This window comes from Oenanthe melanoleuca, chromosome 23 (assembly GCF_029582105.1).
Source record: "Oenanthe melanoleuca isolate GR-GAL-2019-014 chromosome 23, OMel1.0, whole genome shotgun sequence".
Lineage (NCBI taxonomy): Eukaryota > Metazoa > Chordata > Aves > Passeriformes > Muscicapidae > Oenanthe > Oenanthe melanoleuca.
This window is the reverse complement of record NC_079356.1, coordinates 4,032,652-4,058,306: the sequence shown is the minus strand read 5'-3', so window position 1 is coordinate 4,058,306 and position 25,655 is coordinate 4,032,652. Positions and strand designations below refer to the sequence as shown.

At 47.6% G+C, this 25,655-nt stretch overlaps 1 protein-coding gene across 1 annotated transcript in view; it reads right to left on the bottom strand.

Annotated features, from left to right (window-relative positions):
* CSMD2 (CUB and Sushi multiple domains 2) overlaps positions 1-25,655 on the bottom strand; it is a 288,748-nt gene that overhangs the window by 24,020 nt on the left and 239,073 nt on the right. The window contains exons 42-53 of the mRNA XM_056509388.1: positions 25,087-25,275; positions 22,439-22,616; positions 21,739-21,884; positions 17,176-17,256; positions 15,862-15,975; positions 15,189-15,377; positions 14,511-14,657; positions 13,532-13,720; positions 5,130-5,315; positions 4,440-4,634; positions 2,760-2,933; positions 1,370-1,543 (exon numbers count right to left, since the gene is read on the bottom strand). Coding sequence (XP_056365363.1) covers positions 1,370-1,543; positions 2,760-2,933; positions 4,440-4,634; positions 5,130-5,315; positions 13,532-13,720; positions 14,511-14,657; positions 15,189-15,377; positions 15,862-15,975; positions 17,176-17,256; positions 21,739-21,884; positions 22,439-22,616; positions 25,087-25,275 — 1,962 coding nt within the window. The remainder of the gene's footprint in view (positions 1-1,369; positions 1,544-2,759; positions 2,934-4,439; positions 4,635-5,129; positions 5,316-13,531; positions 13,721-14,510; positions 14,658-15,188; positions 15,378-15,861; positions 15,976-17,175; positions 17,257-21,738; positions 21,885-22,438; positions 22,617-25,086; positions 25,276-25,655) is intronic.

The following is a 25,655-nucleotide window of genomic DNA, read 5'->3' as shown; positions in this document are numbered from 1 at the left end:
AGCAGGCTGGGAGGGGAAAGAGCAGGAGACTGTGAAAACAGCAGCACTGTGCCCTGAGTGGGGTCAATAAAGCCCTGAGGTGCCTCACTGCAGAGCCCACCAGAGCTGGGATCAACAATCCCAAATTTCTGTCACCCCAAGACCTAATGTGTGCAATAACTCAGAATTCCAGAGTGATATGGGATGGAAAGGAGTTTAAAGCCCATCCCATTCTAGCCCCTGCCATGGGCATGAGAGGAAATTCCACCCTTTCCAACCATTATTTTCCAAAAAATCCCCAGCAGGATCTCAGACACCCTCTACATTTTGGAGTCACTGCTAACTTTGCCAACTTAACCCTGATTTTTTGTTTTCAGGCTGGATTCTGCCAGGTCATTCTCTCCTTCCCATCTTGTTCCCGTTGTGCCCCAGCACAGGAAGCTCCAAACCAGACGGGAGAGATGGGAACAAACAACTGGAGCACCACGATATGAAATCCACGGATTGTGCTGCCCGTTGATAAGGAGATTCTTCAACTTATCAACACCTGAGAGCTGCAGGGAGCTGGTTAATTGGGTTATTTCCTGGGAAGATAAACGAGGAGGTTGCACAAGGTGATTTGTGGAGGAGCACAGGAGAGATCCTGATTTTCCACGGACACAGAGCATGGCTCTCAAGGACTGTGACCACCAGGGTGTGTTTGTAGGGCTGTGCCTGCCTTTAACCCCAAAAAGTCTCCTCTCCTGTGTTCCCACACCTTGGAAGGAGAAATTCAGTGAAATTTTTGAACCACAAAAGATTTTTTCCTTGGAGAGGGATGATCCTGTGTAGTCTCTGACCTTCTTAGCCTGGCTATTAGGGATGGAAGCTTCACTGAACTCGGTGATTTTATGCAGAAAGAAAATCTGACCCGATTGTTTGGGAACTAAAAAATTTGAATACTAGAAAATAACAAACAGCAAGCTGAACAGTTTGTAGTGAATAAATCAGGAGAGAGGCTAATTCCGTGCATGAGAGCAAATGGGCAAATCAGGTGTTAGGGCATGTCAGGGGTATTTATAAACAAATAGGGAATTAGGGAGCGGTCCAGTAGGGAAGGGCGATTAGGAATATTAAAATTACTGCAGCAAAAAGGAACCAATGATAACAAGGGAAGCAGAGAACTTTCTGGCAATTATCAGCACACTGGAACTGGAGGATTCTGGGGGGAAATTTTTTACTCACCACTAATTCAAGGGTTATCCCACTGCACTTATACAGGACCTAACCCAAACAATCCTGCGAAACACCGCTCTGAGGGTGTGAGCTCTGCCCAGCCCCTTCCACAGCCCTTCCACACCCTCCTGGCTGGAATTATCCGTGCCAGGCTGAAGGAATGACAAGTACTTACGCACACAGACAGGCGTTTTCCCGGACCAGCGGTGGTCCTGCTGGCAGATGCGCACGGACATGCCGATGAGGCGGAACCCAGGCTGGCACTGGTACACCACGCTGCCCCGGTAGTTGTAGTTCTCCCCGTTGATCTGCCCGTTCACAATGGGGCTGGGCACGCCGCAGTGCCCGGCTGCGGAGGGGAGAACAGCAGGAATCACCTGGAGATCGCACCTAAGGTGTCAGCAAAAGGCACCGCCCACACCCCGGATCTCTGAGATAGGAGAGGCCCAGACTGGGCTGGAAGGCGTCTTGGGTTGCAGTACAGGATGTGACCAAAAGTTTGTATTCTGTCATCATCTGTTAAACCAGGTGGGGCAGTGACCCTGATCTCCATGGAGATATCCTCTGCTAATGGGCCATCTTTAAACCAGCTGGGCAATCATCTTTATCTTCCCACAGCCCATCCTCCCTCCAGGAGATATCTCCTGTTCATGGCCAGTGAGTCCCAGGGCATGACTGATAAAATTCCATCATCCCACTGGGAGATGCTCCAGCCAGGGGAGGAGCCAAACATTTCCTACCCAGATAAAAACTGAGATTTGGAACAGCAAATTATTCTGCCTTTCCACTGGATTCCAGAGGACAACCAGACCTTTCCACATCCCTGGAGCTTCAGAGGAAACTGCACCTTCTCCAGGAGCACTGCTCCAGCTGAACCACATCTGCCCCTGCAGGAGGATGCAGCCACCATTGAATGGGACTGTGCCAACACCCTGACTGACTGACGGGTGTCAGCTTGGATTCTGACTCTGGCAGGGTTGGGATTGTTCTGTGTAATACTGCATTTCTATTTTAATTTTCCTGGTAAAGAACTGTTATTCCTAATTCCCATATCTTTTCCTGAGAGCCCCTTAATTTCAAAATGATAATAATTTGGAGGGAGGGGGGTTTACATTCTCCATTTCAAAGAGAAGCTCCTGCCTTTATTGGCAGACACCTGTCTTTCAAATCAGGACAGAATGCAACACAAGGATCCTCCCTGCCACCATCCCAGGGTGCTTCAAACCCTGTCCAACCTCTCCTTGGGCACTTCTAGGATGGGCAGCCACAGCTTCTCTGAGCAATCCATGACTGTTTATAGGGAAGAATTCCATCCCAATACCCTCCCCAAACTTTTCCAGCCCCTTAACTCAAGACCCTGCTGTCACAAATGAACATTATCCCCATTCCAAAGCTCCCCCATCACCTCACACCCATTGAAGATGCAGGAATCACTCTGCTTCTCTTTGACATCCACTCAAAACCCCATAGCGTGGATTCCTCTTCTGACCAACCCCTAAAATCCCAGTTCCCTCCCATTTCCCAGCCCCGTGGGTGCCAGCAGGAGATTCCCAAGGGACACCTACCCAGACACCGGACCTCAGCCCCGCTCCAGAGCCCGTTGGCCATGCACTCCCTGACCCGGGAGCCCACCAGGGTGTAGCCAGTGTTGCAGGAGAAGATGGCAGTGGCCCCATAACTGGTGAGGGTCCCGATCTTGTTCCCGTTGGGAGGGGTGGGCAGGTCCCCACAGGAGATAACTAGGATAGATCCCAAAGGATAGTGAGAAAACAGGATGGGTTTCTGAAGGAATGCAGCCAGGCACAGCATCAGGAGTTATAGCTGGAGTGGAGAAGCTCATTAAATAATTCCAGGAATTGTAATAATTCCAGAGCCATGCTACATGAGGTGACAAAAATAAGAGCTGTTAATATTTATGCTTCAGGACACGAGGGAAGCAAAAAGACAGGCTGGGAAGGAACCAAAAGGAGTTTTTCACACCAGAATTTCCTCACACAGGAATATTTTTTCTGTCTAACCCATTGCTGGATGCAGCAGGAAGCCTGATTCCCAAAAAACCCACAGAACCATGGAATGGGGTGGGCTGGAAGGGACCTTAAAGACCAGAAGCAGGGACATCTCCCACCAGGCCAGGCTGCTCCAAGCCCTGACCTTGGAATGGCACAAAGTTTGCAATTAAAAGTGACACCCAGCTTTCCCCCACAAGCTGAAATTCCAAGATCTGCAGCTCCCAGCTGGGTTTGTGGGAGGCAGGAGCCCCTGCAAGCCCAACTCCCCCTCAGAACTGCAGCTCTTGATTTTATCTTCATTTTCTCTGCCTTCAAGCTCTATAAACCCTCTGGAGCTCCTGCTGGGTGCTCCTGACCTCGAGGCACTGCCAAGATCCTGTCACTTGGATTTAGGTGGCAATAAGGCTGAGGGAACAAAAGGAGGTCAGGCTCCTGCTCCTGGAGCCGGAGGAAGAGCTGGCAGGAGGAAAAGTACATCTGTCACCCACACCAGCAGTCACAGCTCCACAAACAAAGGCAGCCAGCAGGGAAGGAGAGATTCTGCTGTTTCTGTCTGCACTTGGAGAGAAAAACCCTCCACCTCTGACAAAAGGAGAGATCCAAAGCACAGCAGTGGTGTCAGAACAATTGAGAGCTGCTGGTGAGCCCTGTTGGGTTTGATTTGCAGGTGACACTGTTACCCTTGTAAACCTGGTGTTTGTGTGAGAGCTGAGGCTTGACAGCAGAATTCTTTATTTTCCCTCCTTAAAAGCCCTGACTTCAGAGCAGCTGTGGCAGCGAAGCTGCTGGGACCCCACAGCAACAGCTGAGCTGAAAGGCTTGAGATCCCAGAGAAGTGCTGGGATTAAACCAGCAATCACATCCAGACGTCTCCTTGCATCCCAATTCTCTTCCAGCAGCTCTGCTGTCTCTACCTCAGCTGCTGCCAGGAGTAATTAAGTCCTACACAACAGCAGGGATACCTTCCATTATCCCAGTCTGCTCCAACCTGGTCTGGGACACTTCCAGGGATGGAGCAGCCACAGCTTCCCTGGGAAATCCATCCCAGCCCCTTCCTGCCCTCACAGGGATGGATTTCTCCCCAAAATCTGCACCAAACCATCTCATCCCGTCCCCAAATGACACCATCTCCTTGGTTACCCACCAGCACCACCCCAAAAACCGCAGGGCTGGGATTTGCTGACCCCAAACACAAAACCAGCCCCCGGTGCCACCCTGGGGTGCCCCTGCTCTTACTTTTACAAGTGGGCATGGGCTCCCCGATGCTCCAGGTGCCGTTGGCCTGGCAGCTGATGACCCTCTGGCCCGTGTAGTAGTAGCCAGGGTCACAGATGAGCATCAGCTGGGCATTGTAGTGGTACTGCACCTCGTAGGTGAGGCGCCAGCGGCCGTGCTCCACCGCGATGCTGCTCACGTCGGGACACGTCACAGCTGAGGGGAATGGCACAGAAAAAAATGACACAGAAAAAAATGACACAGAGAGTTGATTAAGTGAAGTTTCAGCTCCAAAAATATCCAGGTGTGCTGGGTTTTTAATGTGGGAAATATCCCCTGGTGGGGCTGTTGCTGAGAATTGAAAGGAAAAGTTCCCGGACAATATTAAAAGTGGCGATGTTGCCTGAAATCCAAAGAGGAAAACCTCTTGTAATGGTGTTAACATCATAAAATAAAGAGCAGAGCTTTATTTAGAAGCTCTCAGGTGTAATTGGAAGACTCACCCCCAATGTGCAAATGGACCAAAATTATAAAAATATGAAAACCCATTGTTTATTTTTGGGTGTAGCCCCTGAGGAGCTTTGTCTGCCCTACACGTACCTGAAGACCCTTAAATAAATATAAAAAACTACTTTTAATTTCCTTAATTTTTGCATTTTTAGGTAGCCCCAGAAGGCATCTCTGCTTTTGGACAGCCCAAATCCCACTCACCCACACACAGGGGGGGCTGGTTCCCGTTGCTCCAGACTCCCTCCTGCAGGCACTCGGTGCTGGGCTCGGCGCCCGGCTGCAGCTGGAAGCCCTGGTTGCACTGGTACACGGCCTTGGTGCCCACTGTGTACTCCTTCCCAAAAACAACCCCGTTCCTCGGGGCTCTGGGAACTCCACAGGAGAGAGCTGGGGGGAAAAAGGTAATAAAAATTAAGGAGCTGCTGGTTTTATCGCAAACCGAAATCCCAGATTGTCGGTTTCTTCTTTCTCCAGGTCCACTGGCTAGCTCCAGACTGTGGAGCATCCAACTGATGCCCCACGTTGGGTGCCAGCTGTCAGTTTGCGCTCTCTCCCCAGTCCCCTTGGACTAGCTCTGGACCACAGGAGAGAGAAGAAACCAACAACTCATGCCCCACGTTGGGCGCCAGCTCTCGGTTTGTTCTCTCTCCCCAGTCCCCTTTGGGAAGCTCTGGACTGCTGGAGAGAGAAGAAACCAACAACTGGAGTTAGTGCAGGAACACATAATCACAGGGTGATTGTCTACAGGTGCTTTTATGGCAATCAGGAGTACAAACCCAAATCTGACTCCCACAGTGACTCAAAATTAACATGTTTTTATCCCCTTTTTGTTATAAAATTATATATTAATTATTAAACCCATATTGTTCTATTGCATACACTGATCTTATCCAAGCATGTATTCTTGCAATTTTCATCAGAATCCCCAAACATCCTTTCTCATGACTCTTGTTACAATTACATCATTTCTCATGATGCTTATTGATTAAACAATAATTCTATTCAATTACTAAACAATCATTATATATAACAATCATATTATTTATCATATGATGATTACGCAGGTGCAGACAAAGCTCAACATTCCCTTTTCCAAACCAAACACTTCTCTCCACCCCCTGAATCCCCTGTACACAATTCCCATGTTTCAGAACCATTTTAACCCTGTGCTATCACTGGTGCCCCACGTTGGGCGCCAGCTCTCGGTTTGTTCTCTCTCCCCGTCCCCTTTGGGAAGTTCTGGACTGCTGGAGAGAGGAGAAACCAACAACTGGAGTTAGTGCAGAAACACAATCACAGGGTGATTGTCTACAGGGGCTTCTATGGGAATCAGGGGCACAAACCCAAATCTGACTCCCTCATGGATTCGAGATGGACATGTTTTTACACCCTTTTCATTATAAAATGATATATTAATTATTAAACCCATATTGTTCTATTGTATACATTGATCTTATCCAAGCATGAATTCTTGTGATTTTCATCAGGACCCCCAAACATCCTTTCTCATGATTCTTGTTACAATTAAACAATAATTCTATTCAGTTACCAATCAATCATTATATTTAACAATCGTATTATTTATCATATGATGATTACACAGGTGCAGACAAAGCTCAACATTCATTCCCAGGGTTGAGTTCACTTTCCCAAACCCAACCTTTCTCTCCACCCCCTGAATCCCTTGTACACAATTCCCACGTTTCAGAACCATTTTAACCCTGTGCTATCACTGGTGCCCCACGTTGGGCGCCAGCTCTCGGTTTGTTCTCTCTCCCCGTCCCCTTTGGGAAGTTCTGGACTGCTGGAGAGAGGAGAAACCAACAACTGGAGTTAGTGCAGAAACACAATCACAGGGTGATTGTCTACAGGGGCTTCTATGGGAATCAGGGGCACAAACCCAAATCTGACTCCCTCATGGATTCGAGATGGACATGTTTTTACACCCTTTTCATTATAAAATGATATATTAATTATTAAACCCATATTGTTCTATTGTATACATTGATCTTATCCAAGCATGAATTCTTGTGATTTTCATCAGGACCCCCAAACATCCTTTCTCATGATTCTTGTTACAATTAAACAATAATTCTATTCAGTTACCAATCAATCATTATATTTAACAATCGTATTATTTATCATATGATGATTACACAGGTGCAGACAAAGCTCAACATTCATTCCCAGGGTTGAGTTCACTTTCCCAAACCCAACCTTTCTCTCCACCCCCTGAATCCCCTGTACACAATTCCCACGTTTCAGAACCATTTTAACCCTGTGCTATCACTGGTGCCTCACGTTGGGCGCCAGCTCTCGGTTTGTTCTCTCTCCCCAGTCCCCTTTGGGAAGCTCTGGACTGCTGGAGAGAGAAGAAACCAACAACTGGAGTTACTGCAGAAAACATAATCACAGGGTGATTGTCTGCTGGTGATTTTATGGCAATCAGGAGTACAAACCCAAATCTGACTCCCACAGTGACTCAAAATTAACATTTTTTTATCCCCTTTTCGTTATAAAATGATATATTAATTATTAAACCCATATTGTTCTATTGTATACACTGATCTTATCCAAGCATGTATTCTTGCAATTTTCATCAGGACCCCCAAACATCCTTTCTCATGACTCTTGTTACAATTACATCATTTCTCATGATGCTTATTGATTAAACAATAATTCTATTCAATTACTAAACAATCATTATATATAACAATCATATTATTTATCATATGATGATTACGCAGGTTCAGACAAAGCTCAACATTCCCTTTTCCAAACCAAACACTTCTCTCCACCCCCTGAATCCCTTGTACACAATTCCCACGTTTCAGAACCATTTTAACTCTGTGCTATCACTGGTGCCCCACGTTGGGCGCCAGCTCTCGGTTTGTTCTCTCTCCCCGTCCCCTTTGGGAAGCTCTGGACTGCTGGAGAGAGAAGAAACCAACAACTGGAGTTAGTGCAGGAAAACATAATCACAGGGTGATTGTCTGCAGGGGCTTTTATGGGAATCAGGGGCACAAACCCAAATCTGACTCCCTCATGGATTCGAGATGGACATGTTTTTATCCCCTTTTTGTTATAAAATTATATATTAATTATTAAACCCATATTGTTCTATTGCATACACTGATCTTATCCAAGCATGAATTCTTGCAATTTTCATCAGGACCCCCAAACATCCTTTCTCATGATTCTTGTTACAATTAAACAATAATTCTATTCAGTTACCAATCAATCATTATATTTAACAATCGTATTATTTATCATATGATGATTACACAGGTGCAGACAAAGCTCAACATTCATTCCCAGGGTTGAGTTCACTTTCCCAAACCCAGCCTTTCTCTCCACCCCCTGAATCCCCTGTACACAATTCCCACGTTTCAGAACCATTTTAACCCTGTGCTATCACTGGTGCCCCACGTTGGGCGCCAGCTCTCGGTTTGTTCTCTCTCCCAGTCCCCTTTGGGAAGCTCTGGACTGCTGGAGATGAGGATATACTGACAAGGACAAAGGTAAAAGACAAGGAGGCTCTTCCTCCCCGGGCTCTGGTCCCACAGTTTATTGTGGAACAGCGCCCAGTGGGGAGAGAGAGAAAAACAGGGAGAATTGAAGATGGCAGGAGGTTTTAAACTCAGGGGGAGATGAGGGGAGGAACAGAACCATAACCAGTGGGATACACCATAAGGGGAAGGGCCAGGGGAGAACTGAACCAACACCACAACCTTGGGTGGAATACAGAACAAACCATCCAGCGAAACACACAAAACAACTCAGTGCAATACAACACTGGATTCTGAACTTTCCTACTGACAAACCCCAGTGGGAAGTGCCTACCCTTCATAAAGGACCAGCTTTTGCAATCCTGAATCCAAATTTCTCCTGGAAGAGGCTCTGGCTCACACTTCCCATAATATCTGTGGCACAAACTGCATCAGCAGAGCGCTCCTGAGTTTTCACACGGAGATAAAGGATCCGACAGCGGGAACACTTTGTGTTTACACCTCGCAGCAGCACCGACCCCAAACCTCTCTCCAGGAGCACTTCTGCTTTACATAAGGCAGCAAATTGTGTAATTATGTTGTGGCAGAAGGGAGGCTAAATTTAGCCTCAAGGCTGAGGAGGTAGAGGGGGGGAATTTGGGGGAAAAATGGAAAAGCAGGAGCAATGCCAGGTGGATGCTGGAGACAGCACTGCTCCAGAGGGAGGCTCTGCACCATTCCCCTGGGATCCTGGGCTCTGGGGGCAGGGCAGGGAGGGGACAGGCAGGTGACAGCCAAAAATACACAAAGAATCCACGCAGAATTATGGCCATTTTTGCTGTTATCCTTTTTCCCAACCCAGGGAATGCCAATGCTGGGAAAAGTCCCCAAATCTGCTTCTCCAGCAGCATGAGGAGGAGGAGGAAAAGGAAATCCAGATCTGACTCCAAACCCACTCTGTGTCCCCATCCCTCTCCAAGCCTGGCTCTGGGGAAGAGGGAGATCCACATCCCTCCTGCCTGGACAGGGTGGGATTCCCAGGGGAAGAGCAGCCAGGACCTGGAAAGCTCCACTGGGAAGTTCCTGGAGGCTCTGTGGGGTTGGGAGAGGAGCAGAGCCTGCCAGGAGACACAGCCCTAACCCCTGATCCCAATATCTGCCTGTGCTTCCAGACAAACCCATTCCCTCCCAGAGCAGCCCCAGTCAGCTCCTGAGCTACTCCAGCACATTCACCTTCCTGGTATCCCTGTGCATAAAAACAGGGCTGGAAAAGCAGAAAAAGTCACTTTTTGGTGAGGGCTGGAGAGCCCAAATTTTGTGTGTGCAGCAGCAGCACAGCCCTGGGTCCTTCCCTGGCTTTTATCTGACTCCTGCCACAGCAGGGAGCAGGATCCCAGGAACAGAGCAGGATCCCAGGTATGGAGCAGGATCCCAGGAACAGAGCAGGATCCCAGGCAGGGAGCAGGATCCCAGGCAGGGAGCAGGATCCCAGGCAGGGAGCAGGATCCCAGGAACAGAGCAGGATCCCAGACACGGAGCAGGATCTGGAATTCCAGGGCTGGAATTCTGAGCAGTGTCAGCAGTTCCAGAGGCAGGATCAGGCCTGTCCCTGATGGTGACAGCAGTGTCATTGCTCAGTGTCACTGCACGATTCAGGGCTGGCCAATCCCTCTGCAAGGCCTGGTGTCTAGACAGGCTGCCAGGCTGAATACCAATGGCCCTCCCTGGGAAAAGAGGGCACCTGGAAAATCCAACCTCTTCCCTGCTATTCCTTTTTCCTGCATCATTTCCACTTCCTGCACACGGGCAGTGGGGGGAAGCTGAGCCCTTCCCATCCCCACCAAAGCCTGCTTTTCATTCCCTTAATGCTTCCCAAAAATTGTCCCTTTGATTTATCCCCAGGACACTGTGGCACAGGAAGGACAGGAGCTCCAGGCCAGCAGGGCTGAGCTGCCTCTTGCCTTCATTCCATGGAATCATGGAATGGTTTGGGATGGAAAGGAGTTTAAATCCCATCCCACCCCTGCCATGGGGACACATTTCCTTATCCCAAGTTGCTCCAAGCCCTGCCCAACCTGGCCTTGGACACTTCCAGGGATCCAGAGGAGTCACAGCTTCTGTGGAAAACCCATTCCAGCCCTCCCCACTCTCACAGGGAGGAATTTCTTCCCAACCTTTGGTCTAAACCTGCTAGTTTAAAACCAGTATGAAGTTTTTCTTCACAGAAGCAGAGATATTTGATTTTTGGGGTGGCCACAAACCCATTTCTGAGGCTCAGCCTGTGGGCATTGCAACCCACTGGAATGTGGGATGAGGGAGGTAATTCCAGAGGGAATCAAACCAGTGTTTGGCTCAGAAAAAAAACAGGGGAAAAGGAGAAGGCAGAGACTGGGAAAGCAAATCTGAAGTGGGACTGAAAAGACAAAGCTGCTTCAAAACAGGCAGCAGAGACAAAGGCACAGCAGATCAAGGAGTGCCAAGGCAGGATTGGTCCCTGCAGAATATTCCAGGAATGTCAGTGAGGACAGAGCACGCAGGGAAGATTATTCCAAGGGGATGAGGAAGTGGGAGAGAATTCTGAGCTGGGAAAAAGGAGATTTGGGAAATGCTTTTTGAGAATTTTTGTTTATGGGCACCCCAGTCCCCTCTTCCTGACACGGCTGATGAATAGAACAATTCCTGCAGCTCCATGCAGAGAATTCCCAAATCTCTGCCACCTGGAAGGGTGGGAATGACACAGCCCAAAGCAAAAGATGCCAGCTAGCTTTGAGGGGACAGAAAAATGTTGGATTTGATGTGGCTGAAGGGAGCAGGAGAGGAGCCAGCCCAGGCCTGAGGGTGGAGCTGCTCTGCCAAGAATTAAATCCTGAATCCAAGCCCAAGGCACTGGAGAGCCACGGGGCAGTGTGTGGATTCCTGATAGGAATATGAGGAAACTGAGGGGAAAAGTGACTTTTTCCACCCCAGCATGTGACATGAGCAGTGAGTTCTCCCAGCTGTGGGAGTCAGGCTCTTCCAGAGGGACACCCAGCAGCAAAATCCTCACCTGTGTGGTCAGTGGAGACATTCCCACTCCTCCAAAAGGGAAATGAAGCAGGGAACCACCTGGAATGCCATGGGTTGCCCCCAGATTCCTGCTCTGGATCATGGATTGTGCCCATGGTCACGTCACACCTCCAGCAGAACCAGAGCGGTGCAGGATGGGTTTGGTGCCTCTCATTTCCATGGAAGATCCCCTTCCCAAGGCACCACCACAGGACACTCCCAACATTCCCAGGCCTGGGAGTGACTCCAAGCCCCTCCCTGGTGGCCCAGGGGCTGCTGGTCAGGGACCTGTCCCTGCTTTGGGTGCCACCTGTGGTGCCACCCCAGCCATTCCAGCCTTTCCCATCTCCAGGTTTAAAACCCATTCCCCTCACACCACCACAGCCCTTGGAAGCTGAGCATAAGGCTCAGGTGGGATTCCACCTCTCCAGGGCAGTCAGGGATTAGCAGGATCCAGACCCATTCCTGATGACACAATTTTCCTTAGAAAAGGTGGAGTAAACCAGAGGAATCCCTCAGGCTGAGCTACAGTTGCCATGACAGCCCTGGCTGTGCTGCTCATCTGCTCATCCCAGCTCTTGGCTTTGCTCTATCCCTGTTTTCTGGGAGCTAAATCCCTCCCTGACCTTGTGTCCAGCCTCCCTTTGGAAAGGGATGGAGCAGCAGGGCCTCGGTTGATCGCTTCCCACTCATTTTAAATCAACTCCAGAGCACTCACAGCACGAGCCTCTCCTTCAGAGGTGCAGCTCCCAAAGAGCCAAAGTGCTCCAGGAGCCTGACAAGGCTCCCTGGCAGCTCCCACATGGAACAATCCCACTTTTCCTGGCTGAGATGGTGCCTGAGCCATCTCTGCTCCCTGGCTGGTTTCCAGGGAAGTCAATGCAATTTTAATCCCCACCCTCAGTCCCCTTGGAACAGAGAGGAGTGCTCAAAGCCACCAGAAGGCTCATTCAGAATAAAGATGGGAATTTGAGCTCTACAAAGGAGCTGGGATGATTGGCAGGTGGAGGGAAAGGCCCTGTGCCCCCTCCTTCCCACGCCTGGAACTCACTCTGTGCTGGGCAGGACGTGGCACAGAGATCCTGGATAATGAGCAGGAAATGTGGAAGGAACAACTCCATACCTAAATTTTGGAAGAAGCCAAGGGGAACCACCTGAATCCCCAAGAATTTCTTCCCCCTTGACACGCACAGAGCGAAGAACTGGGAAGGGAATTCCAGTCAGGAAGCAGAGCAGCTCTCATGCTCCTGGTAGCCTTTCCAGACTCTTCCAAGCCTTCTGGATTCTTCCAAGCTTGGCTGTGTCTTCACTGAGTGACCAAGAGCCTTCACACAGACTGGGATTGTTTTCCTCCCGCATCCTGAGCCCTTCCCTCTTTTCCTACTCCCAGTTATTCCCCTCCCTCTTTGCCATCTGTTCCCAAAGCCTTGGATATGAGGAGCACCCCTCAGTGCTCTGAGCCTGTTTTCAACCTGGAATTCTCAACTGGAATTCCAACACCAGCATCTTCACGTGACAAAATCTCACAGATGAGTTTTTTCCTCCCCCAACCTTAGCCCTTTCCTCCCTTCCCACTCCCAGTTATTCCCTTTCCACTTTGCCATCTTTTTCCAAAGCCATGGAGACCAGGATCAGTGCTCCAAGCCTATTCTCAACATGGAATTCTTAACTGGAATTCCAACACCAGCATCTTCACACAGGTGAGTTTTTTCTCTCCCATCCTGAGCCCTTCCCTCTGTTCCTACTCCCAGTCACTCCCTTCCCTCTTTGCCATCTATTCCCAAACCCATGGAGAGCAGGATCACCCCAGTGCTCTGAGCCTGTTCTCAACACGGAGAACAGAAATTCTTAACAGCAGCATCTTCACACAGACGGGGACCTTTTTCCTCTTTTCTCACTCCCATTACTCCCTTCCCTCTTTGCCATCTATTCCCAAACCCATGGAGACCAGGATCACCCCTCAGTGCTCCGAGCTTGTTTTCAACACGGAATTACCACAATTCCAATATCGTTTTTTTTTTTTTTTTTTTTTTTTTTTTCACCGCTTCTCCAGGGACTCCTGGAACTCACCTTGGCACAGGGGGATGGCTTCCCTCCAGTGGAAGTGTCCCTGGGGGTGCAGGGTGCAGGTGCTGGTGCTGTGTCCCACCAGGCGGTAGCCGGCGTCGCAGCCGAAGCGCACGGAGCTGCCGGGGCGCAACCCGGAATGGCTCAGGATCATCCCGTGGGCTGGGGGCTGGGGCAGGCTGCAGTAGGGAGCTGGAAAAGAGGGCAGGGAAAAGCAAGCCAGTCACAGGATGAGCAGCATCGGGGTTGTTTCCCTTTCCATTCCGAATTACACCGAGTTTCCCCAGAAATTGAGAATTAACGATGGATAAACAGAGTGAAAGCAGGGAAGGAGCACTGGGCATCCAGCTCCAGGAATAAGGAGTTGCTTCTGATAATTAAATATTCCTTAATTAATTTGCTGAGCAAAGTCTGGACAGACTCTTCCAGTGCCTGACCACATCCAGAAACCTTTCCCAATTTCCAGCCCCTGGTACCAATGACTCTCCACACCAGGCTTCTGATCCTGAAGAGCAGTTGAGACAGAAGCCAAAGCTCCAAGGTTTCTCCCTGGAATTTTTCCTGATGGTCACCCCACAATCCTGGTCCTGGCTGCTCCAGAGTGGTTGAGACAGGAGCCAAAGCTCCAAGGTTTCTCCCTGGAATTTCTCCTGATGGTCACCCCACAATCCTGGTCCTGGCTGCTCCAGAGTGGTTGAGACAGGAGCCAAAGCTCCAAGGTTTCTCCCTGGAACTTCTCCTGATGGTCACCCCACAATCTTGGTCCTGGCTGCTCCAGAGTGATTGAGACAGGAGCCAAAGCTCCAAGGTTTCTCCTGGACAGACCCTGCCTTTCCCACCCTCTCCAGCTCAGATCGCGCCCGGCTTTGCGCCTCCCTCGCCTTGGCACTCCTGCCCTCCCAGCTGGATCTCTGCAGGAATTCCACGGATTCTCCTGCCCCTGGAGCCGCTCCAGCTGCTGGCAGGGGCAGCAGGGACTCACCTGAGTAGCGGATTTTGAAGCCTTTCCTGTTGTAGGCGTGGTCGGAGGACCAGCGCAGGAAGACGCTGTTGCCGCTGCTGGTGACGGTCAGAGGTGCCGAGTAATTCCCGCTCAGGGACAGCAGCAAGGGGCTCTGCCCAGAGGGACCTGCCAGCAGGGAGGGGACAGGGAAAAGGGAAAAGTCACAGCAGCCACGGAGCCACCGCTGGGGCTCGGTGCTCCTGCAGCAGGGACGGGCACAGGGAGATTTTCCCTGAGGAAAGGCAGCTCCCAGCGGAGTTCCAGGCTCACAGCTCCAGCTGATCACAGGAAAATCTGGATTTGCTCCAGGCAGGAGCTCAGGTCCCCATGGTGACCCCAGGAGCACTGTGTCACGCTGAGAATTCCCTCCCCATCCCCAAAAACTCCTGGGCATGGATAATCCGCTCCCTGTGGCCTTCATGGATGAGAATTCCCATTTTCCCAACTCATCCCTCTCCCAGGAGTCTCCCAACTCCTGCCCCTCGGAAAAATCCTTCAGATCCACCCAAAAAAAATCCAATTGTAGCTATTTCCTTATGCCAGGAATCAGTGAGGAACTCTGCAAGGCCAGCAGGAGGTTCCAGGCGGGATTCCCACGGGATTATGGAACCCCAGGGAGGTTTGGGATGGAAGGACCCAGAGGGGTGAGTCCCTTACCGTCGAAGATTTCAAACTCATCAAACTGCTTCTCGCTGAGGAAGTACTCGATGGTGAGGGAGATGTTGTAGCCTGGCTCCACCTTCACCACCCAGGAGCAGGTCTGGAAGTGGGGGTAACTCCCCAGGAAGCTCTGGCTCAGGATCACCCCCGTGGAATCCGTCATCAGCTGGTTCATGGGGCAGTGCACTGGGAATGGAAAGGAAAATTCCTGGTTTTTCAGAGGGAAGATGGAAGCACAAGGTCTGTGATGAGCCAGCTCAAGGCAGAGCATGATCCCTGCACTCCTTGATCCCTGGGGCTTGAGGAATCCCAAAATCCCACAAATCCCAATTGTCACGCTTAAAGGAAGGAACAAACCACTCCTGCTGCCTCAGCCTCAGTTCACACCTCTCCCAAAACAAGCAGCACCAGCAGAACTCTCCTGAGGCACAAAAACCTCAGGAAACTGCTAGAACAAAGGCTGGAACTGCAGCTCATCCCCTGGAATTGTTAATTCCCATTCTAATTGTTGATGGGACATGAGAACTCCAATCCTGCTCAGGGCGATCTCACTCCCTCCTCCCAGAATCCTGGAGATGGGAAAATTAACCCCAAGGATGGAAAACATGCAGGAAAACCTCCCCCAGCTCCTTCCCTGAGATGAGAAATCTGGGATTTATGGAAGTTTCACCTTCACAGGTGGGTGGGGGTCCCTCGAACTGCAGGTGGGTGCCCAGTTTGCAGGTGAGGATTTCGTTCCCAATCAGGGTGAAGCCAGGGAGGCACCGGTACCTCACGATGTCACCTGGGAAGGGATGGAAAACAGGGATGGGAGGAGGGATTGGAGGAAAAAAGGGGGAAAATTTGGGGTAAAAGAGGGAAATGGAGGGATAAAATGGGTAAATGGAGGGATAAAAGGGGTAAATGTGGGATAAAAGGGGTAAATATGGGAATAAAAGGGGGAAATATGGGAATAAAAGGGGTAAATGGAGGGATAAAAGGGGTAAATGGAGGGATAAAAGGGGTAAATATGGGAAAAAAGGGGAAATAGAGGGATAAATGGGGAAATAAAGGAATAAAAGGGGTAAATGTAAAACAGGAAATGGGATAAAAGGGGGAAATGCAGAATAAAGGGGTAAATATGGGAATAAAGGGGGAAATAAAGGGATAAAAGCAGAAATAGAAGGACAAAAGGGGAAATAGAGGGATAAAATGGAGAAATGCAGGGATAAAATGGGGAAATGCAGAATAAAAAGGTAAATATGGGAATAAAAGGGGTAAATGCAGGAATAAAAGGGGTAAATGCAGAAATAAAAGGGGAATAGAGAGATAAAAGGGGGAAATACAGGAATAAAAGGGGTAAATGCAGAAATAAAAGGGGAATAGAGGGATAAAAGGGGGAAATAAAGAGATAAAGGGGAAAATGAAGGGATAAAAGGGGGAAATGCAGAATAAAGGGGGAAATATGGGAATAAAAGGGATAAATGCAGAAATAAAAGGTGCAGAAAAAAGGGATAAACACAGGAAAAAAAGGGAAAATGGAGAAAAGAAAGGGGAAATAGAGGGATAAAAGGGGTAAATGCAGAAAGAAAAGAGGAAATATAGGGATAAAAGGGGGAAATGCAGAAAAAAAGGGGAAATAGAGGGATAAAAGGGGTAAATGCAGAAAAAAAAAAGAGGAAATAGAGGGATAAAAGGGGTAAATGCAGAAAAAAGGGGGAAATAGAGGGGTAAAATGGGAAAATGCAGAAAAAAAGGGGAAAAAAAGGATAAAAGGGGTAAATGCAGAATAGAAAGGGGAAATAGAGGGATAAAAGGGGGAAAGGCAGGAATGAAAGGGGAAATAGAGGGATAAAGGGGGAAATGCAGAAAAAAAAAGGGGAAAAAAGGGATAAAAGGGGTAAATGCAGAAAAAAAGGGGGAAATAGAGGGATAAAAGAGGGAAATAAGAGGGATAAAAGGGGGAAATGCAGGAATGAAAGGGGAGGACCAGGGGAGGTTTTACCAATGTTGAACTCCTCGTTCTCGGTGATGATCTCGGCGTTGGGAACGATGGTGGGAGGCTGGCAGCGGAACAGCTGGAAAGCTGGGAGAGCAAGGGGAGAGCAGAACATGCTGGAGGCAGCCAGGGAAATCCCTGCCCTGCCACAAGGAAAATTCCCCCCCTCTCCACAAGGAAAATCCTTCCCTGTCCACAAAGAAATTCTTCCCTTTCCACCAAAAAACTCCTCTCCACAAAGAAAATCCTTCCCTCTCCACAAAGAAAATCCTTCCCTTTCCACCAAAAAACTCCTCTCCACAAAGAAAATCCTTCCCTCTCCACAAAGAAAATCCTTCCCTGTCCACAAAGAAATTCTTCTCCCTTCACAAGGAAAATCCTCTCCACAAGGAAATTCCTCCCTCTCCACAAGGAAATTCTTCCCTCTCCACAAGGAAATTCTTCCCTCTCCACAAGGAAATTCTTCCCTTTCCACCAAAAAATTCCTCCCTCTCCACCAAAAAATTCCTCCCTCTCCACAAAGAAATTCTTCCCTCTCCACACTGAATTTTTTTTCCTCTTCACAAGGAAAATCCTCTCCATAAAGAAATTCCTCCCTCTCCACAAAAAATCCTTCCCTCTCCACAAGGAAAATCCTTCCCTCTCCACGCTGAATTTTTTTTCCTCTTCACAAGGAAAATCCTCTCCATAAGGAAATACCTCCCACTCCACAAAAAAATCTTCCCTGTCCACAAGGAAAATTTTGAAAAATTTTGTTAAAAAACTGGGCTGGAAAACTTAATAGAAAACTTGGGCTGAAAAACGTCCTGGAAAAAAACTGGTTTGAAAAATGTCCTGGAAAAAATTGGTTTGAATAATTTAGTGAAAAAAAAAACTGGGCTGAAAAACTTTCTTGAAGAAACTGGCCTGAAAAACTTCCTGGAAAAAAACTGGTTTGAAAAATTTTGTGGCAAAAATTGGGCTGAAAAAGTTTCTGGGAAAATCTGGTTTGAAAAATTTCCTTGAAAAAAACTGGTTTGAAAAACTTCCTGGAAGAAACGTGTCTTGAAAAACTTTGTGGAAAAAAACTGGGCTGGGAAACTTCCTGGAAAAATCTGTCTTGAAAAACTTTGTGGAAAAAAACTGGGCTGGAAAACTTTCTCGAAGAAACTGACCTGAAAAACTTCCTGGAAAAAGACTGATTTGAAAAATTTCATGGAAGAAACTGGTTTAAAAAACTTTATGGACAACCTGGGCTGGGAAACATCCTGGAAAAATCTGGTTTGAAAAATTTCCTGGAAAAATCTGGTTTGAAAAATTTCCTGGAAGAAACTGGTTTGAAAAACTTTGTGGAAAACCTGGGCTGGGAAACATCCTGGAAAAATCTGGTTTGAAAAATTTCCTGGGAAAATCTGGTTTGAAAAAAATCCTGGAAGAAACTGGTTTGTAAAACTTTGTGGAAAAAAACTGTGTGGGAAAACTTTCTTAAAGAAACTGACCTGAAAAATTTCCTGGAAAAAAACTGGTTTGAAAAATTTTGTGGAAAAAAACTGGGCTCGAAAACTTCCTGGAAAAATCTGGTTTGAAAAATTTCCTGGAAGAAACTGGTTTGAAAAATTTTGTGGAAAAAAACTGGGTGGGAAAACTTTCTTAAAGAAACTAACCTGTAAAACTTCCTGGAAAAAAACTGGTTTGAAAAATTTTGTGGAAGGAACTGGTCAGAAAAACTTTGTGGAAAACCTGGGCTGGGAAACTTCCTGGAAAAATCTGGTTTGAAAAATTTCCTGGAAAAATCTGGTTTGAAAAGCTTCCTGGAAAAAACTGGCTTGAAAAACTTCCTGGAAAAATCTGGTTTGAAAAATTTCCTGGAAGAAACTGGTTTGTAAAACTTTGTGGAAAACCTGGGCTAGGAAACTTCCTGGAAAAATCTGGTTTGAAAAATTTCCTGGAAGAAACTGGTTTGTAAAACTTTGTGGAAAACCCGGGCTGGGAAACATCCTGGAAATATCTGTCTTGAAAAATTTTGTGGAAAAAAACTGGGCTGGAAAACTTCATGGAAAACCTGGACTGAAAAACTTCCTGGAAGAAACTAGTTTGAAAAACTTCCTGGACAAATCCGGTTTGAAAAATTTCCTGGAAAAATCTGGTTTGAAAAATTTCCTGGAAGAAACTGGTTTGTAAAACTTCGTGGAAAACCTGGGCTGGGAAACATCCTGGAAAAATCTGCTTTGAAAAACTTTGTGGAAAAAAACTGGGCTGGAAAACTTCCTCGAAGAAACTGACCTGAAAAACTTCCTGGAAAAAAACTGGTTTGAAAAATTTTGTGGAACAAAACTGGGCTGGAAAACTTCCTCGAAGAAACTGACCTGAAAAACTTCCTGGAAAAATCTGGTTTGAAAAATTTCCTGGAAAAAACTGGTTTGAAAAACTTAGTGGAAAACTGGGCTGGGAAACCTCCCGGAAAACCTGGACTGAAAAATTTCCTGGAAGAAACTGGTTTGAAAAATTTTGTGGGAAAAAACTGGGCTGGGAAACTTCCTGGAAAAATCTGTCTTGAAAAATTTTGTGGAAAAAAACTGGGCTGGAAAACTTCATGGAAAACCTGGACTGAAAAACTTCCTGGAAGAAACTAGTTTGCAAAACTTCCTGGATAAATCTGGTTTGAAAAATTTTGTGGAAAAAATCTGGTTTGAAAAATTTCCTGGAAGAAACTGGTTTGTAAAACTTTGTGGAAAACCTGGGCTAGGAAACTTCCTTGAAAAATCTGTGTTGAAAAACTTTGTGAAAAAAAACTGGGCTGGAAATATTTCTTAAAGAAACTGACCTGAAAAACTTCCTGGAAAAAAACTGGTTTGAAAAATTTTGTAGAAAAAACTGGGCTGGGAAACTTCCTGGAAAAATCTGATTTGAAAAACTTTCTGGAAAAAACTGGCTTGAAAACCTTCCTGGAAAAATCTGGTTTGAAAAATTTCCTGGAAAAATCTGGTTTGAAAAACTTCCTGGAAAAAACTGATTTGAAAAACTTCCTGGAAAAAACTGGCTTGAAAAACTTCCTGGAAAAATCTGGTTTGAAAAATTTCCTGGAAGAAACTGGTTTGTAAAACTTTGTGGAAAACCTGGGCTGGGAAACTTCCTGGAAAAATCTGTCTTGCAAAATTTTGTGGAAAAAAACTGGGCTGGAAAACTTCATGGAAAACCTGGACTGAAAAACTTCCTGGAAAAAACTGATTTGAAAAACTTTCTGGAAAAAACTGGCTTGAAAAACTTCCTGGAAAAATCTGGTTTGAAAAATTTCCTCGAAGAAACTGGTTTGTAAAACTTTGTGGAAAACTGGGAAACATCCTGGAAAAATCTGCTTTGAAAAATTTCCTGGAAGAAACTGATTTGAAAAACTTTGTGGAAAAAAACTGGGTGGGAAAACTTTCTTAAAGAAACTGACCTGTAAAACTTCCTGGAAAAAGACTGGTTTGAAAAATTTTGTGGAAGGAACTGGTCAGAAAAACTTTGTGGAAAATCTGGTTTGAAAAATTTCCTGGAAAAATCTGGTTTGAAAAATTTCCTGGAAAAATCTGGTTTGAAAAATTTCCTGGAAGAAACTGGTTTGAAAAATTTTGTGGAAAAAACCTGGGCTGGGAAACATCCTGGAAAAAATCTGCTTTGAAAAACTTTGTGGAAAAAAACTGGGCTGGAAAACTTTCTTGAAGAAACTGACCTGAAAAACTTCCTGGAAAAAAACTGGGCTGGAAAACTTCCTGGAAAAATCTGATTTGAAAAACTTCCTGGAAAAAACTAGCTTGAAAAAGTTCCTGGAAGAAACTGGTTTGAAAAACTTTGTGGAAAATTGGGCTGGGAAACATCCTGGAAAAATCTGGTTTGAAAAATTTCCTGGAAGAAACTGATTTGAAAAACTTTGTGGAAAAAAACTGGGTGGGAAAACTTTCTTAAAGAAACTGACCTGTAAAACTTCCTGGAAAAAGACTGGTTTGAAAAATTTTGTGGAAGGAACTGGTCAGAAAAACTTTGTGGAAAATCTGGTTTGAAAAATTTCCTGGAAAAATCTGGTTTGAAAAATTTCCTGGAAAAATCTGGTTTGAAAACTTCCTGGAAAAAACTGGTTTGAAAAACTTCCTGGAAAAATCTGGTTTGAAAAATTTCCTGGAAGAAACTGGTTTGTAAAACTTTGTGGAAAACCTGGGCTGGGAAACTTCCTGGAAAAATCTGTCTTGCAAAATTTTGTGGAAAAAAACTGGGCTGGAAAACTTCATGGAAAACCTGGACTGAAAAACTTCCTGGAAGAAACTAGTTTGAAAAACTTCCTGGACAAATCTGGTTTGAAAAATTTCCTGGAAAAATCTGGTTTGAAAAATTTCCTCGAAGAAACTGGTTTGTAAAACTTTGTGGAAAACTGGGAAACATCCTGGAAAAATCTGCTTTGAAAAACTTCCCGAAAAAAAACAAAAACCCAACAACTAAAAAGCCTGGTTTGAAAAACCGAGAAACTTCACTGAAAAAAAAAAAAACCTGGGCTGACAAACTCTGTGAAAACCTTGTGATAAAAGTGTTTTTTCCCCCATTTCCCCAGATCCCCACCGTGGAAGGCGATGGCGAAGATGCCGCCGTTGGCGCCGTCGCTGTGGAACCTCAGCAGCGCCTGGTTGGAGGAGCTCTGCGCTGATTTCTTGGCTGAGTTCCCAGTGAACACCCCCAGCTGGGGAGATGTTTGCTGGGGGCCATCCCTGGTGGAAAAACACAGTTTAAAAATGGATTTTTCCAAGGGTTTAACCCAATCTCCTCCCGCCCTGCACGCCCAGGGACTCCTCCCTTCACCATCCTCACTTTCCCACATTTATATTTCAGATCCTTCAACGTCTTCTGGCTCCCAGCTGAGAATCAGAAGCACAAATTTCACTTTTAACCTCCAAAATTGAGGAATTACGACCTGTTTCCCAAATGAATTTTGGAATCTGTTTGTCCAGCAGACATGGGATAATCAATGGATCAGACACTGAGTGCTAAAAGCTCAAAATTTGGCCACAAACTTTTCAATCAGAGCTCCTTTCACTGCCTGAAGTTGATAATCTTCATTACTATGAATAAATAATATTTTTATTCACCCATATTAAAAGAAAGCTCAGAAAAATTTTAATTTCTCTTCCCTTTTTCGAAACACCAGGAAGCTCCCACCTGCAAAGGGGATCCCAGGGCTCCCGTTCCCAGCTGATGCTATTTAAAAGTGAGAAATATTTCCCAAAATGAGTCCCTGGAGTGAGCCCTGACCCTCTGCACCCACCAGACGGTGATGAAGTCGTTGTAGGGCTCTGTCTGCAGCAGGGTGAAGTTCAGGTGGATCCCATATCCCACGGGCACTGTCAGGAGCCAGGTGCAATCCTGGGAATTTGGGTACTGGTTGGGGAAGCCAGGAGAGTAAACGGTGCCATTCTGGGCAGTGACATTGCCCCCACAAGGCACTGCAGGGGAGCAGAGAGAAACACAACCCCAGTGAGGAAACACCCCCTGAAACATCCTCATATCACATCTTTATCCTTTTTTTTTTTTTTTTTTAATACAAAGGTGACAATTCTGAACACAGGAAGAGATCCTGGCCTGACTTGCCTCAAATAATTCCTCTTTACTACAAGCACATTTTCAGCTTGATTTTCAGCATGGTAATAAAATTATGGAGCCCTTCAGGTGCCTGCTCTGTCCAGATGTGGATTCTATCCACAGAAACTCTTCTCTCACTCCCACTGAGAGCTCTCAAATCCCTCCCTGCCCAGCCCTGGGAAATCTCTGGGAAAACTCCCTGGAAAAGCTGGAAAAGCTCTGAGTGCAGAATTACAGGTTGTATTTTAATTAAAGGAGTTTTCAGTGCTGACCTGTGAGGGCAAAGTGAGAGGTTCAGCCTAAGGCAGCACATCCTCCCTGCCTGCTGCCAGGCAAAATGGACAATTTTGGGGAGAAAAAAAGCAGGAAAAGGCAATTCCTACATTCCTGTAGCAGCAGGAAGAGCCCAGATGTGCTCAGAGACCCAAGCCTCACCCCTCTGCTATTTGCAGAGCCAGAAAACCTCTTAAAAATACAAAAATGGTTGTTTGCAGCTGGCAGAGCTGGTGCCTGAGGGAGGTGAGGGTTTAATCCTGCTCCCAGTATCCCCAGTATCCAGCTGGGAGCAGGACAGGCTCCCCTGGAGCACTGAGGGAGCAGCTGAGGATTCAGCTCCTTGTGCTTTGTGTTCTCTGGGGTTCAAGGACTTAAACGAGGGCAAATATCACCTCTCTGCCTCCCTGCTCAGAGCCAGGGCTGGGATAAGGTCAGAGCTCCTGGGAAATCTCCACAAGCACGGCTGAACTTCTGAAAGGTTCACTGAAACCCTCCTGGAAGCAAATCCCACAGAATTCCAGCCCAGCTGAAACAGCCGTGAAGGGGTTGGAAAAAGATAATTGGGAGGAGTTTGGATGGCTGGGATGTAAATCTTCAGCCTGCAGAGTCCTCTGAGCATGGTTTTTACAGAAAAAAAAAAACAAAAAAAACCAATATCTTGGAAGATTCCTGAGGATCTCCCACCTGGCTCATTTTGGAGATCAGACAGGGACACACTAAGAGCCCTCAGAGCTTCAAGGCTCTTTCACCTGTGGCTGTTTTTATCTATCAGAGCTCAATCCATGCAAGCTGGATGCTGCTGAGGGAATAGAGCAGCAAGGAATCATCCCTGCAAGGACCCTGGAGTGTGTCTCACCACAACAACAGCTCCAGCAGGGAGGTGAGAGGCAGAGATTCTGCTCACCCACTCCCCAAGACTCAAACCCCACTCAGAAGCTGCTCTCTGGTTCTGAAATACCCCAAATATTCACCAAAACACCTCACAGAGACCACGTTTCAATCCAAGTGCACATTGCCTTTGCTCCCACAGCATTTCCAGCCCCAGGGAGCTCAGCTGCCATGCCCAGGTGAGCCCAGGTGAGCCCAGGTGAGCCCAGGTGGGGCAGGTTGGACATCAGGAGGAATTTCCCCATGGGAAAGGTTTGGAAGGGGCTGCCCAGGGAAGTCTGGAGTCCCCATTCCAAGGAAAGGCTGGATGTGACAAGGTGGGGATTGGGCTCTGGGGTCTTGGAGGGTTTTTCCTTTGCTACCAGAGCATTTCCAGCCCCAAATACCTCACAGAGATCACATTTCACTCCAAGTGCACATTGCCTTTGCTCCCAGAGAATTTCCAGCCCAAGGAGCTGAGCTGCTGTGCCCAGGTGTGCCCAGGAGATCCCAAGTGATCCCAGGTGTGCCCAGGTGATCCCAGGTGAGCCCAGGTGTGCCCAGGTGAACCCAGGTGATCCCAGGAGATCCCAGCTGATCCCAGGTGACCCCAGGTGATCCCAGGAGATCCCAGGTGTGCCCAGGTGAGCCCAGCTGATCCCAGGTGATCCCAGGTGTGCCCAGGAGATCCCAGGTGTGCCCAGGTGATCCCAGGAGATCCCTGGTGTGCCCAGGTGATCCCAACTGACCCCAGCTGATCCCAGGTGACCCCAGGTGACCCCAGGTGATCCCACAAGATCCCAGGTGTGCCCAGCTGATCCCAAGTGATCTCAGGAGATCCCAGGACAGCCCAGGTGATCCCAGCTGATCCCAGGTGAGCCCTGGTGTGCCCAGCTGATCCCAGGACAGCCCAGCTGATCCCAGGTGAGCCCAGGTGATCCCAGGTGATCCCAGGAGTGCCCAGGTGAGCCCAGGAGATCCCAGGTGAGCCCAGGAGTGCCCAGGTGATCCCAGGTGTGCCTAGCTGATCCCAGCTGATCCCAGGACAGCCCAGCTGATCCCAGGTGAGCCCAGGTGATCCCAGGTGATCCCATGTGTGCCCAGGAGTGCCCAGGTGATCCCAGGAGTGCCCAGGTAATCCCAGCTGATCCCAGGTGATCCCAGGAGTGCCCAGGTGAGCCCAGGCCGTACCTTCACACCTGGGCAGGGGGTGGTCCCAGTTCCTGTTGGTGCCGTGCTGGCAGGTGAGCACGGGGTGCCCGAGGAGCTGGAAGCCAGGCAGGCACTCGAAGGAGATGGACTGGCCAACGTTGTAGCCAGCTCCTCTCACCACCCCGTGGGCAAAGGGCTCCGGGTCAGGGCACTCCTGCAGCTCGTAGGCTGGGAAACACAAGGAGGAGTGGTTTATATTGCAATTCCCAGGAAAATTCCAAAGGATTTAACCCTAGGAACCAAAACTCCTCCTGCCCTGCAGGCTGGGAAAACACGAGCAGGAATGTTTTATATTGCATTTCCCAGGAAAATGGGGAATTTTCCAAAGGATTTAACCCTAGGAACCAAAACTCCTCCTGTCCTGCAGGCTGGGAAAACACAAGCAGGAATGTTTTATATTTCCCAGGAAAATGGGGAATTTTCCAAAGGATTTAACCCTAGGAACCGAAACTCCTCCTGCCCTGCAGCTCATAGGCTGGGGAACACAAGGAGGAGTGGTTTATATTGCAATTCCCAGGAAAATGGGGAATTTTTTCCAAGGATTCAAC